A 14,002-nucleotide genomic window follows, 5' to 3' on the forward strand; every position below is an offset into this window, starting at 1 on the left:
TTCCCAGGTCCTTTCAATTAAGTTGAGGACATAAAATTGGCCAAAGGAACATGGATGGAAATGATGTACACCACTTCTTGGCATGGCCCATCCCCCATTTTCTCCCCCTCCCACAAGGACCCTGGAGTCCACTATAGAATGAAGATGTGACATCACAAGAAGGAAGAGACCGAGATCTCTGACTGTGTACAGCAGAACCTCTCATCTTCCACCTCCACATTCCACATCCCTGCCACACACATTGTAAGTTAAGCAGTAATAAAGTTCCTTGTTTTGTTGAGGCCTTCAGATTTTGGCATTTTTAAAAAATCAACAGGTAGTCCATCTCGACTAAAGCCAAGAGCTTAGCACTTCATCTGGCAGAGCAGACCCTTTACAACACAGCAGTCGTCAGCTGTACAAGAAAAAAATCCGCCGAAACCGGTTTGGCTCGGTGGATTGAGCGTCGGCCTGCGAACTGAAAGGTCCCAGGTTCGATTCCGGCCAAGGGCATGTACCTGGGTTGCGGGCACATCCCCAGTAGGAGATGTGCAGGAGGCAGCTGATCGATGTTTCTCTCTCATCGATGTTTCTAACTCTCTATCTCTCTCCCTTCCTCTCTGTAAAAAATCAATAAAATATATTTTTTTTAAAAAAAGAAAAAAATCCCATGACAACTCATAGAGTTTTAGTGCACATTGTCATGTACTGAATGCTTCTTCTTTGATTTTTTTTTATGAATCTTAAAATATCAAGTGAATATCTATTAGACAAGCACTCAGACAGTTGAACATTTCGTCACGTTGTTGACTCTGTTACTCTATTACAAACATTTGTAAATTTTTTCCAGTAACAATGACAGTTAAGGATTCCACTCATTAACTCTCTCCAAATTTGCAACTAAAGTATGAGAATTTTTCTTAATGTCTTTTATTGACTCTTAGAAAGAGAGGAAGGGAGAGGGAGAAAGAGAGAAACATCAATGTGAGATTGAAACATTGGTCAGCGGCCTCTTACATGCCCCCTATCAGGGATTGAACCCACAATACAGGAATGTGCCCTGACAGGGAACTGAACCAGCAACCTTTTGGTGCATGGGATGACACCCAACCAACTGAGCCAAGCTGGTATGTTCATAGCAGCTAAAATATGAGAATTTTTAAAGACTGCCTGATTTCAAACTCAAACCAAAAGTGCCTCATTCCTCCTTCAAGCCTGTCTCACATCAGTTATAGTTAACCACCTCTCTGCATGCCCTGAGCACTTTATAAAACAGTATAACAGGTGTTAATGTGCAGGTCCTTACATCTGTTGTGCCTGTAGATTTATCCACTTAAGGAAGAGAAGAATTCAGCATAGAGCCTTCCACAAATATAGTAATTGCTCAATAAATTTTGCTTGAAGTAAAAAGCATTAGTAATTCTAAAATACAGTTGACAACTCTAAGCATTTTTTTAAGTCCAGGGTCCAAAGCTCTTTCAAACTGAATAAGAATTCAGAATCTTAGTTCATTATTAGCTTTGAGCAGATGTATTAGGTTGAGGATTTATTCAACACTTATAAAAGGATCTTAACAATCAAATCATTTCCACCTCCCTCAAGTTGCAGTTCTTAGTACTGCTCCTCATTTACTCTTTCCTTCCTGGTGCCTCCATCACTTTCTAAGAGGTGTCTCTTGTAGCTTAACAAGCTCAGAGCACTGTTTGCACACTGCTGTCACCATCCTGACAGAGATGCATCAGGCCTCAGCTGCCTGAAGGCTCAGCATCACTTGGCTCCAGCCAGATTCACATGACAAAACAGGTGACCTCAAAATCAAAATGAAGCAATATGGCTCTCACTCTCAATCATTTTCAGAACTGGAAACTGTCAAAGGATACCTACATGAATTGCCTAATTAAGAAGTGAGCAAAAACTGTCACATGTTGGGGTTCTGTTTTGTTTCAGAAGAAGACACTGTGGTCATTTTTGCTTCTCTAATTCAGCCTATTTTGTGCAAATCCACCATTGTTTTGGAAAACTCAGCATCTAACACAGAGCACAGCATGTAAAGACAGGATGAATGAATGAAGTAGGGAGGAAGGAGGGAAGAAGATAAGGAGCTACTTAAAATAGACAAAGCATTCAGAGAACCTGGGACTAACTGAAGAGCTTGTTGACCTAAAAAATATATTGAGAGGTGTTGTTCTCAAACTCAGAGGTTACCATCTCTATTACAAAACTGCTAATTAAAAATAAAAAAGGCAGGAGAGAAATAAAAGTTATATAAACCTACAACTTATTCAGCACAGTCACAATTTTTCTGACAAAATTAACCAAATTAACATAATAAAAAGTAACAATAGTTTACTCATTTTTTTTTAAATTGCTAGCTGAGCAGATTTTCAATAACATAACATTTTCAGTGTCCTGGTTTATTTTCCTAAATTGGCATTAAATATCTTTGGTTGTGTTTAAAAACAAATCCATTCTAAAAAGTGAAACTATTGGCCTGAAGATAAGCAAAATAATATACTACTAATTTGAAAGAGCTCCAAAAATATTTTGGTAAAGGCATTGTTGTAAGAATTTCCCTTCTGCCCTGCCCAGTTTGGCTCAGTGGTTAGAGTGTCGGTCCATGGAGTGAAGGGTCTCATGTTCGAAATCAGGTTGTTTGCAGGTTTGATTCCCAGCCCTGGTCGGGGCATGTGCAAAACCCAGGCAATCCATGTGTCTCTCTTACGTCAATGTTTCTCTCCTCGCTCCTGCCCCTCCCCGCTCCTCCTTCTCTTCCACTCTCTCTAAAAATCAATAGAAAAAATATCCTCAGGTGGGAATGCAGACTGGTGCAGCTGCTGTGGAAAATAGTATGGAATTTCCTCAATAAATTAAAAATGAAACTCCCATTTGACACAGTAATGCCACTTCTAGGAATATATGCCAAGAAATCAGAAATACCAATCAGAAAGCATATATGCACCCCTATGTTCACAGTAGCACAATTTACAATAGCTAAGATTTGGAAACAGCCTAAGTGCCCATCAGCAGATGAGTGGATTAAAAACCTGTGGTACATCTACACAATGGAATACTACGCTGCTGCAAAAAAGGAACTTCTACCATTTGCAACAGTATGGATGGACCTGGAGAGCATTATGCTAAGCAAAATAATCCAGTCAGAGAAAGATAAACATCACATAATCTCACTCATTTGTGGAATATAATGAACAACATAAACTGATAAACAAAAATAGATCCAGAGACATAGAGCATAGAACAGACTGTCACACCTCAGAGGGAAGGCAGGGGAGGTGGGGGTGATAAGAGATCAACCAGGACTTGTATGCATGCATATAAGCATAACCAATGGTCACAGACAGAAAAGGGGTGAGGGCCTGTGCTGGCGGTGGGAGCAGACGGGGAGAGGTCAATGGGGGGAAAAGGAGACATATGCAATACTTTCAACAATAAAGAGTTAAAAAATAGATAGATAGATAGATAGATAGATAAATGGTCTATTCCTGTACTGTTTGGTACACTGGCCAGGAGCCAAGTGGGGGTATACCATGGATTTCAAAAACTTCCTATAAACAAGTTAAATACCTGTCATAATTTTTTATATTGATTGTACGTTTTGGGTAAACTAGGTTAAATAAAATACATCATTGAAATGGGAGAAAAAAGAATTTCCCTTCTGATTTAACAATTTGTAACATTAAATTGGGATAGATTTTTAGGTTTATTTGCTAAAATATCATTGATGTTTCTTTACATAGTCTAAGGAAAGATAGGGAGGGATCTATTTGTAAAGTTTATCCCAACATTTTCAGTTTGATAAGATTTCTATACATCGTCATCCTATATAATAAAAGCCTAGGTGGCATCGCGCAATGCCCTTGTGCAAAGTTATCACAAAATGGCCACGGCAACATCATCACAAGATGGTCGCTACATGACAGTTGCCACAAAATGGCCGCCACAAGTTGGTCACCACAAGATGGCCGGCAGGGGAGGGAAGTTGGGGGCGATCAGGCCAACAGGGGAGGGCAGTTGGGGGCGATCAGGCCAGCAGGGGAGGGAAGTTGGGGGCGATCAGGCCAGCAGGGGAGGGAAGTTGTGGGCGATCAGGCCAACAGGGGAGGGCAGTTGGGGGTGAGATCAGGCTGGCAGGGGAGCGGTTAGGGGCAATCAGGCAGGCAGGCGAGTGGTTAGGAGCCAGCAGTCCTGGATTGTGAGAGGTTTGTCCCAGATTGGAGATGGTGCAGGCCGGGCTGAGGGACACTCCTCCCTTCCCCCCCCCCCCCCCCGTGCACGAATTTCGTGCACCGGGCCTCTAGTATTTAAACAATGCTCTCTGGAAAACAGGTTTGTAGAATGGAAAGGTGATCAGAAAATATCACAGAAGAGCACTCTCTTTCCTCCTCCAATTTGAAAATAATATTATCTGGAACTAAAATGAGAGTAGAAGGCAATATTTTTTCTATATCAACCCCTGTTCCTGACAAAAGAGAAGGTAAAAGTTAAGAAAAGAAAGGGCTCGTGATAGGGCAGTGGCCATATTTGCAAAGATAAGAAAGCAAGCTGGGTTGGAAACCATCTAGCTCTCCAACCATAAGGCAGAGGGACACTGTGGGCTCTGCTTCACTGCATGTCTCCTGTGGTACTGTAACAGCCACAGACTCACCCACCATAATATTAGCCACAGGACAGTGTGCTGAACAGAGCACTGCACTTGGGCTGGAATCAGGCTTGACTGTGGCAAGTATGAAGCTTACCGAGGTGAAAACTGGCTTCTGCCTCACATATGGCATAGGTATACATAGGAATTAAAACAATTAAAAAGCTAACTGTTCACAACTAAGTAGGAAGACTTCTACTGTACACTGGATTTGTTGCTTGCCAGAAAGAACTTTTTTTTTCAGGGCATACTCAGAAACACCAGACAATGTTATACAAGGTCATTTGGGCAGGCTTCAAAATTGGCTTTAGATTTCATTAAACAACCCATAGCTACAGACCACAGACACTGAACACATCTCATGGGTGGACAGAAACCAACTAACCCAAGCCTGTAATCAAAGTCTACCCTCCACACTTTGTGGGATGATGACCCTACTGGTAGACGGCTGTTTATCCTTGTCCTGGTGCTAGGAATGATTTGTACTAAAATATCTTTTAGTTTCTTGTTAACGCAAGTTTGCAAAGGAACTAGCCAGCGTGTACAGACTGGCCATGTTTCCTGAATGTAATGCTACTTGCACCATAAGTGAAATAAACTCATGATAAAAGACAGAATATGCTACTTCCAGCCAGTGCTTCCTTAACTTTAGCCATCACCGTTCACCTTCACCATGTCTGCCATACTGGTGGTATAGCATGTGTATTCTGTATCGTTTACCTCATTCTTTTAAAACGACTTTTTAAAATTTGAGTGAGATTTATTTTTAAAAGTAGCAAATTTCTTTAAATCACTAACATGAATAAGAGCTATCACCCCAAGATACAGAAGGTAAATGTAAAATAAATGTAATAATAACAATATAGTGTTATTAAATTTTACAGAAGGCAACCAAAAGGAATAATTTTAAAGGGTAACTTTCTCAAGAAGTTTCTATATTAAAAACTCTGTTTTGTAGTACCACTCACTTAAAGTCATCTCTAGCAACACCAGTGGTGTATGCCTTACGCTTTGGGAAAAATTAAACTAAATGGATAATGATACAGTACCGTGATGTCAGTCAAATTACAGCATAGACTATAAAATTCAAATTACTAAGCCTTGGGACAGGATTCATTATGCACCGAGAAAGTCTGCCCTAGATTCTTGGATGACAAGATAGTACTATGGGGTAATAATTCTTCTCACATATCCAGGAGATTATTGTCCTCGAACAGCTAAGAACCAGTGAGCAGAGAAAGACCAAGTCCAGGCTTTAAGGCATGTGCATGTCACCACAGAAATCTGCTTCAGACCTTCATGCAAAACCTGTATGCTTTTTTAGTCATTTAACAGCATATTCAGATACCAATTTCATCGACTCCATCCTTCCACCTATGTTCAGAGGAAACTGTTTATTTTATTACATATAAATTTTAGCTATTTGCCTTAGTTAAAAAAAAAAAAAAAAAAAGAATCCACCAAGTCAGGACATGAGAAGCCGGGCATGCTCCTGTCCTCCCCCTGGCTTGTAAGGAAGCAGGCCTTGTCCCATGCCTTCCCAGAACAAGACCCAGCACTGTCGGCGGGGCCTGTCCAAAATCAGTAGGTGGTGAGTGGCGGGACCCAGGCTCCCACCAGAGTCCTCTAGCCATTCTGGAGACAAAACTGTACACACTGTGCTCATTCCAAGCCTCTCTACTTTCACCTCAGAAAAAGTCCCCGCAGACTATATATAACCATAAGCATCACCCTCTCTCCCAAAGCTCACTCTTCTCTCTTTTTAACACAACACACAATTCCCTTGACTTTGTGCCTGAAATATCTGAAAACAAAGCCACAAAAGTCAGGGTTTGGAGGTCCTGGCAGCTCTTCTTGGCCTAGGAAATGAGCCTGTAAAAACTTCTCTCCTCCTCATTTACAGATTTTTTTTGGAGAGAAACACAAAACCTTTCTTTTCTCCACCATCTGAGCAAGGGAGCATCAGGAAAGGTCTCATTTTGCTCCTAGAATCAAAGCCAATGTGAGCTTAAGGCGGTTCCAGTATCTCACCCTTTACCAGGAATACCCTGAAGGCTGCCCACGTTCCCCATGGGAAGGTGCAGGGGTGCCAAGAGCTGGGTGAACTTGTGCTCACGACCACACACAGCTGCTGGAGGAAGCTCAGTAGGGGACTCGGGGGCAATGACATCTAAGAGCTTGCTACTCAGTGTGCGCAGTGGACCAGCAGGGCCTGCATCCTCTGGGAGCTCTCAGCAATGCAAAATCTCAATCCCACTCTCGACCTACTGCATCCGAGTCTGCATTTTAACAACCCCCCCCCCCCCCCCCCCCCGGTAATTCACTGCATGCTCAAGTTTGACAAGCGCTGATCCCATGGACTTGAGTAGACTGAGACCAGCATCCTGCCTTTCTCCTCCATGGTCAAGCAATGCTTAATTCCTACATCAGGAATTAAGGAAGTCAATGAAGGCCCCACTACGGCAATGGCCAGCCCTGGCAAGGGCCCTGCTACAACTCAGGGACTCAAAGGAACAACCTCTGACCATGGAGCAGGCTGCTCAACTGGGGCAAGAGAAGACGAGCGGCTCCAGGCCTCCAGGCCTGAGCCTCAAACCCTTACCAATGCCTGCACCCACACAAAGGAGGGGTTCTCACACTGACTCTCAGACTGCAGATTTTGTGACTTTTATTTACCTACTCAGTTGCCTAGGAAATTCACATTACTGTGATTTTTACCTGTAAATAAATGAGAGGAAGCACAGTGAGATCTGCCTGACCTGGAAATAGCCCATGACCTGTGTTCCTATTGGTTGGAATGAATGATGACTTTGTTCTGCTCGGTCATCTCTTCAGTGTTCATAGCCTCACAGAAAGCCTGACCCCTGCCATCCTCTGGCGTGCTGCCCACTGCCCCCCAGCACTCCAGTGCACACCTTCATGCTGCGGAGCCAGAGCAAGGTTCTGCCAGAGTGGACAGGGGCAGTTAACTCCCCCTCAGCGTTTCTAAAAGAGCCTGACCAAGAGGTAAAAGGCCTGCAGGACCCCTGACAGAACTACCACAAACGCGAAAGAAAGGCTGAAAGTGAGAACAGGAGGAGAGAACACCTTTTTGTGTCCTGACACTGACTACGGTGAAAGCTTAGCTTCTTCTATCAACATGCTGGGAGGTATGAATGCACACAGAGGCAGGTAGTCCTTCTTTCTAGGTACGAATGTTTGAAAAGAAATAGTTGATGTGGGAACTGGTAAAAGTGGTGACCAACAATGCCGACTTTCTACAGAGCACTCCCGTCCCTTTAGAGTTATTAGCGTAACTGGGAACTTCCAAGCTCTATGTTTTCTCTCCTCCAAATGATCAAAGGCAACACTTCTCCTTCTCAAGTATTTCTGGGCCCCTGCTTCTTTTCCTTTCTAATGCCAATTTCAAAATTGCTATTTTATTTCTTTGGATTATATGATTTGAGTGACAATTTTACAAAGTCACTGCTCCCTTGCAAATTTAATAGCCAGCCACCCTATAACTGAGATCATTGCTAAGGCAAGAGAGAGCAGATTGAGTTATGTATTCCTTAGATAAGCGTGAGACGATAGCCTTAGGAGCAATTCTGGCCTCCGACACCGCTCCAACTATACACTCCAGTGTAAGGGAAAGTGCTCATCAACCGCGTCTGTGCTGAGCAGCGGAGGAGAGCCATGCTTTGCACTGCTCGCCACCCCTGTCCCAGGGCAGCTAATCTTCAGGGTGCCCAGTGACCTGTGGCTTATGGCCTATGATCGGCTTAGAAAGATGATCTGTTTGACAAATTCCTCACTGAGAAATCTGTCAAGCTGACACCACAGCAGGCGCAAAAGCCAAAAAGTAGGTAGAGAAAGACCACAACAAACTGGTTGTGGAGAGGCCAGTTCCAGGAGAGCAGGTCGACAGGGAGAGAACAGAGCACTCACAGACAGAAGCAGACGCACTAAGAAGAGGCCAGGAAACCCTAAGGCGATGTCTGATGTGAGCCCTATGCCAAAGCTCTTGGATGTCAGCTCCACCCCCTCCTTACCATCAAATCCCCTTTCCCTGAGCAGTTCTGGGTCCTGTGCAACCAAATAAGCCACCATAAAACATGCCCCCCAAAATAAGTATTTTCTTCACTTTTTCCAGTACTTCAAGGTAAGAAATGATTCTCATGAAAAATAAAAGTAGACCCTACCTTAAGAAACATATGGCTTAACTTATAGACAGTTTCCAATTTATCGAATGTAATAGGGAACAGCAATTTATTTTATTTTTTTACCTTTTATTTCTATCATTGTCACAGAAACCTTCCAGGGAACAGCAATTTAAAAGCTATTAAAAGTAGGGGGGTTCAATCATTTTTGTTTCACCATGTTTTCAATCAAGTACTGATTATCATTGCTGCCCTATAACAATGACCCCCAAAAATAGTGTATCTGGGCCTTGGAGTTGCTGTGGAAGACAGGAGACTGAAAGATCCAGACCTGATGTTCATTGAGAAGAAACATATTTTATAGAAAAACAAAACAGGTATGCAATATGAGAGAAAAAGATTATCCTTTTTATAAATAACTCAGAGTATATTGGGGCTTATCCAAAGGAAATTATACCAGAGCCCTTGCAAGAACGGAATCCCATTACTTAAGACAGGACCACTGGGATCTGCCACTTTAACTTAGAGTAATTAATCAAATATGCAATAGCAAGCAGGGTTACCAACCCACTCAGGGTGTGCTCTAAGGGCTATGAAACACAAGGTTAAACCAGGGTCTGCATTTAAATATACCACAAACTCCAGTGGGCAGGCCCACCAGTGGCCTAATTAGAAATAAATTAAACTGGCAGAAGATGCCTGAACAGCAAGCAGGTCTGTTCACTGCAGGAAGACAGATTCTGAGCCATAGGCCCGAGAAGCCAACCCCTCCCCAGGGAGTGTCCCCTCCCCTCAACAGCCCCTCAGTGCTGGACAGATGACCACACCACCAGTCCTCAATGTCACACTCAGGAAAATGAGGGAGCCAGATTACATAATTTCTCAGACAACACTCTAACTCTTGAGAAAGTTATCATTCAAAAACTGTATTATGGCCCGGCCAGTGTGGCTCAGTGGTTGAGCATCAACCCAGGAACCAAGAGGTTACCAATTACATTCCTGGTCAGGGCACAAGCCTGGGTTGTGGGCTCGATCCCCAGTAGGGGGCATGAAGGAGACGACGGATGATGTTTCTCTCTCATCGATGTTTCTATCTTTCTACCTCTCTTCCTTCCTCTCTCTCTAAAAATCAGTAAAAACATATTTAAAAATAAATAACAACTGTGCTATGAAAAGTTTTTTGGTAAATACTCGTAAGTTAACTAAACTATTCAATAATGGTATTAATTTCATCTCAAAATTTATACACAGCTTTCCCATCCAATAACCTTTATCCACTCTGTTTATTAAAAATCCCCCCCAACATCAGAATAGATAAATGGACAATTCAAGTGGAATCTTTTTCTTACCATTTCGGGACACATCAAGTTCCACCAGCTGCATGAAGTTTGCTATTTCTGGAGGGAGCCGCTGAATTTCATTATCACTAAGTCCAAGCTTTCGTAATTTGACTAGCTGGAAAAATTGCTGAAAAACAAAACAGTTTCACATAGGTCTCATATATATTTACAACATAAACATTTTGTCCAATATAAAATTTAAAGCAATATATCTTTTAAAAATTAATGAGAATTATACCAATATCAATTTCCTGATTTTGATACTGTATTATAGTAATATGAAGATGTTACCACTGGGTTAAACTGAGTACAAAAGAGGTTTCTGTTCTATTTTTGCAACTCCCTTATTAATCTACTAGTGGCCCGGTGCATGAAATTTGTGCACTCGTGGGGGCGGGGGTCCTTCAGCCCAGTCTGTGCCCTCTCATGGTCTGGGAGCTCTCAGGGGATGTTCGACTGATGGCTTAGGCCTGCTCCTGGGGAGCAGCTTAGGCTACCATGCTCACCAGCCATGAGCCTGGCTTCTGGCTGAGTGGCACTCCCCTGAGGGAGCGCACTGACCACCAGGGCTCAGCTTCTGTGTTGAGTGGGACTGGGCCAAAATGGGCTCTCCGACATCCCCCAAAGGGTCCCGGATTGCGAGAGAGCACAGGACAGGTCAAGGGACCCCACCAGTGCACTATCACTAGGCTGAGGAGGAACACAGGAGTTTGGCTAGCAGGGGAGGGACCATGGGAGGGCTCCAGGGCGTGTCCGGCCCCTCTCGCTCAGTCCCAATCGGCTGGACCCCAGCAGCAAGCTAACCTACTGGTTGGAGTGTCTGCCCCCTGGTGGTCAGTGCACATCATAGCAAGAGGTTGAGCAGCCTTAGCATATCATTAGCATATTAGGCTTTTATTGTATAGGATAATTATCTCAAAATTAAAAGTCTTTAAAAATGAGTAAGTAACTCAATGAGAATAATAAGTACTCCTTCAACCTATCAAGTAGGTGGTCACTTATTTTCTAGTTATGAAAGCTGATGTTAAATCTGCAATATTAAATAAACATATGCAAAAATTAGAATAAAATATTTTAAAAGAAATTTTTAAAAGGCATAACTACACATCAGAAAATATACAAATATCCACCAAAAAAAATGTGTCATGCAGAAAAAAATTATTTTGAAAAATCTAAAAAAGAGCCTACACTGATACTTCCATTAACCATGGCAGACTGAGCACATTCCTTTTTTCCCACACTCTTTAAAAACTGTACTAAAATGACATGAAAATAATTTATACAATCACAGAAATATGCTAAGTGAAATAGGTCAGTCAGGGAAAGATAAATATCACATGATCTCACTCATTTGTGGATTATAATGAACAAAGTAAACAGATGAACAAAAATAGATTTAGAGACAGAGAAGCATCGATCAGATGTTCAAACCTCAGAGTGAAGGCAGGGGAGGGTGGGGCTAAGGGGGAGAGATCAACCAAAGGACTTGTATGCATGCATATAAGCATAACCAATGGATACAGACACCGGGGGGTGAGGGCATGAGTGGGGGGATGGGGGACAATGGGGGGATAAGGACACATTTGTAATACCGTAATCAATAAAGGAAAAAAAATAGGGGATAAACTCATGAAGACAATTAAAAATGAGAGGGAACAAGAGCACAAACTAGATATGCAACAAAATCCTTGAAGCTAGAAAACAAATGAACAAATAGTAACTAATAAAGAAACAAATAAGCTGAAATTTAAGCCTCTGGAGTAGACAATAATAAATTAGGTCCAGGTACGGTAGGAAAAGAAACTGGTTGTAAAAATATATGCAAAGAATAGTTAGGTCCCCATATTCTCTTCTCTACTCTGCATATCCAGACAGGAGACTGAGAATTTCCCTTCTGGAAGAGTTGACTCTCAGCACAGCTGAGGGCAGGGGTGAGGCACCCTACTTACTAAAAACAGGGGGCTGAGTCAAAGCCTGCTCAGTGAAATCCCACCAGCCTTTTCCCACAGCCAGACTCCCAGACATGAGGACAGACCTACAGATATAGATTATACTACTAGAGGTGCCCCAAGTTACAAGCCCTACCCATGTACAGTTTCCAATCATCTTTTTTTTCCCTTCATCTCTCATTTTTAAAAAGCCACAGTTCTCCAGACACTTGAGGAAAGCCCCTAACATGCAAAAAAGAACGTGTGCAAGCACACACATCTCAGAAGAAACGAATATGATATGGGAAGCAGAAAAAATTTCATCACCCAAGAATATATTTAATACCCTCAGAGAAATAGGAGATAAGGCAACATAATGCCATTAAAAAAAAAAGCTATAAAAAAGAAGTAAGCTTTTAGAAATTACAACTTATTGTAGCACCAACAAAAGCCTTCAATGAAAGGCGTGAAAATTAAAGCTAAAATCTTTCAGAGGGTAGAATAAAAGGACACTGAGGTGGGTGGGAAAATGGGAAAGAAAAGACAGAAAAATCAGAGGTCAATCTGAGGTACTACACTCTACCAATAGGTATCCAAAGAGAGAAAACACAGGGGACTATAGAACATGCATTTCTAGTTTGAAAGAGCCCAACAGGTAGCCAATAAAATGAATGAAAACAGGTACCAAGGAATATGGTAGAGTTTCAGAATTCCAGAAAGAATATTCGCAGTTTCCAGAGACCAGGGGATTAGAGGTGGGGAATTACAGAAAAAAAATGGGAATCAGAATAGCACTGGAGTCAACAGCAACCTTGAAGTGAGAAGGCAATGGAGTGATTCCTTCAAAATTCAAAAAGAACATTATTCCCAACCTAAAACTACATACCCAGCTAAACTATCAATCAAATATGATGATAGAATAAAGACATTTTCAAATATGCATGGTCTCTAAAAATATTCCTTTCTTATACCTTATCTCATGAATCTGCCAAAATGTATTAAGTAAATTTAAAGGAATAGGACCTGAGTACCAGAAATCAATCAACAAAACAAACAGAGAGACAAAGGACATGCCCAAGATAAAATAGTGAGAGGAATTCTAAGACATCAGCCACACAAGCAGGCCCTACTAGCAACTAGTCCACATGGAGAAAATATTAAGGCTCCCACAGGAAAGATCTGAAAACAAACAAACACACACAGATTTGAAAGATTATCTGATGTGTTTGGAAGTAGTGAAATGATTTGTTTGATGATAAATTAGAAATAGGAATAGAGGGGGGGAAAGCAAGGAAAAAGATGGGAGTTATTAATTCCAGAGAAAATATAAAGTAGATAAGAAGATATAATCATAATATAAATATAAGATTTGGTTATGAATAATACTTATAGTCATTATATTTTAACTAGAGGCCTGGTGCACAAGATTCATGCACTCAGGAGGAGGGATGTCACCCCTCAGCCCAACCTGTGCCCTCTTGTAGTCTAGGAGCCCTCGGGAGATGTCCGACTGACGGTTTAGGCCCGCTCCCCGCTGAGAGCAAGCCTAAGCCATCAGTCAGACATCCTTAGCACTGCTGCGGAGGCGGGAGAGGCTCCTGCCACCACTGCTGCCCTTACCAACTGTGAGCTGAGCAGCTTCTGGCTGAGCAGCGCTCCCCCTGTGGGGGCACACTGACCATCAGGGGGCAGCTCCTGCATTGAGCGTCTGCCCCGTGATGATCACTGTGCATCATAGCAACCAGTCATTCTGCCGTTCAATCGATTTGCATATTACCCTTTTATTATATAGGAAGATATCTATATATTAATAAAACCAAAATTTATTTTATGTCTATATTGAAAGGATGGAAAAGAAACTCTAAGTATTAAAGTCTAATTTTCCACAGAAGGGAATCAACAGGAAACTATAAAGTCGGGGGAAAAATCAAACTGTAAAAGCAAGCCATTTAGCAAGTG

General features: G+C 42.1%; 1 protein-coding gene across 3 annotated transcripts in view; it reads right to left on the minus strand.

The window, feature by feature from the left end:
- The window catches only part of LRRC1 (leucine rich repeat containing 1), a 142,975-nt gene that overhangs the window by 80,937 nt on the left and 48,036 nt on the right, over positions 1-14,002 (minus strand). For all 3 annotated transcript variants that reach the window (XM_070418390.1, XM_070418388.1, XM_070418387.1), the window contains exon 2: positions 10,125-10,242. In XM_070418390.1, the coding sequence (XP_070274491.1) occupies positions 10,125-10,242 (118 nt within the window). The remainder of the gene's footprint in view (positions 1-10,124; positions 10,243-14,002) is intronic.

This window comes from Myotis yumanensis, unplaced genomic scaffold, assembly GCF_028538775.1.
Source record: "Myotis yumanensis isolate MYYU_CA2020_CCGP unplaced genomic scaffold, mMyoYum1.0.hap1 SCAF_6, whole genome shotgun sequence".
NCBI classification, from domain to species: domain Eukaryota; kingdom Metazoa; phylum Chordata; class Mammalia; order Chiroptera; family Vespertilionidae; genus Myotis; species Myotis yumanensis.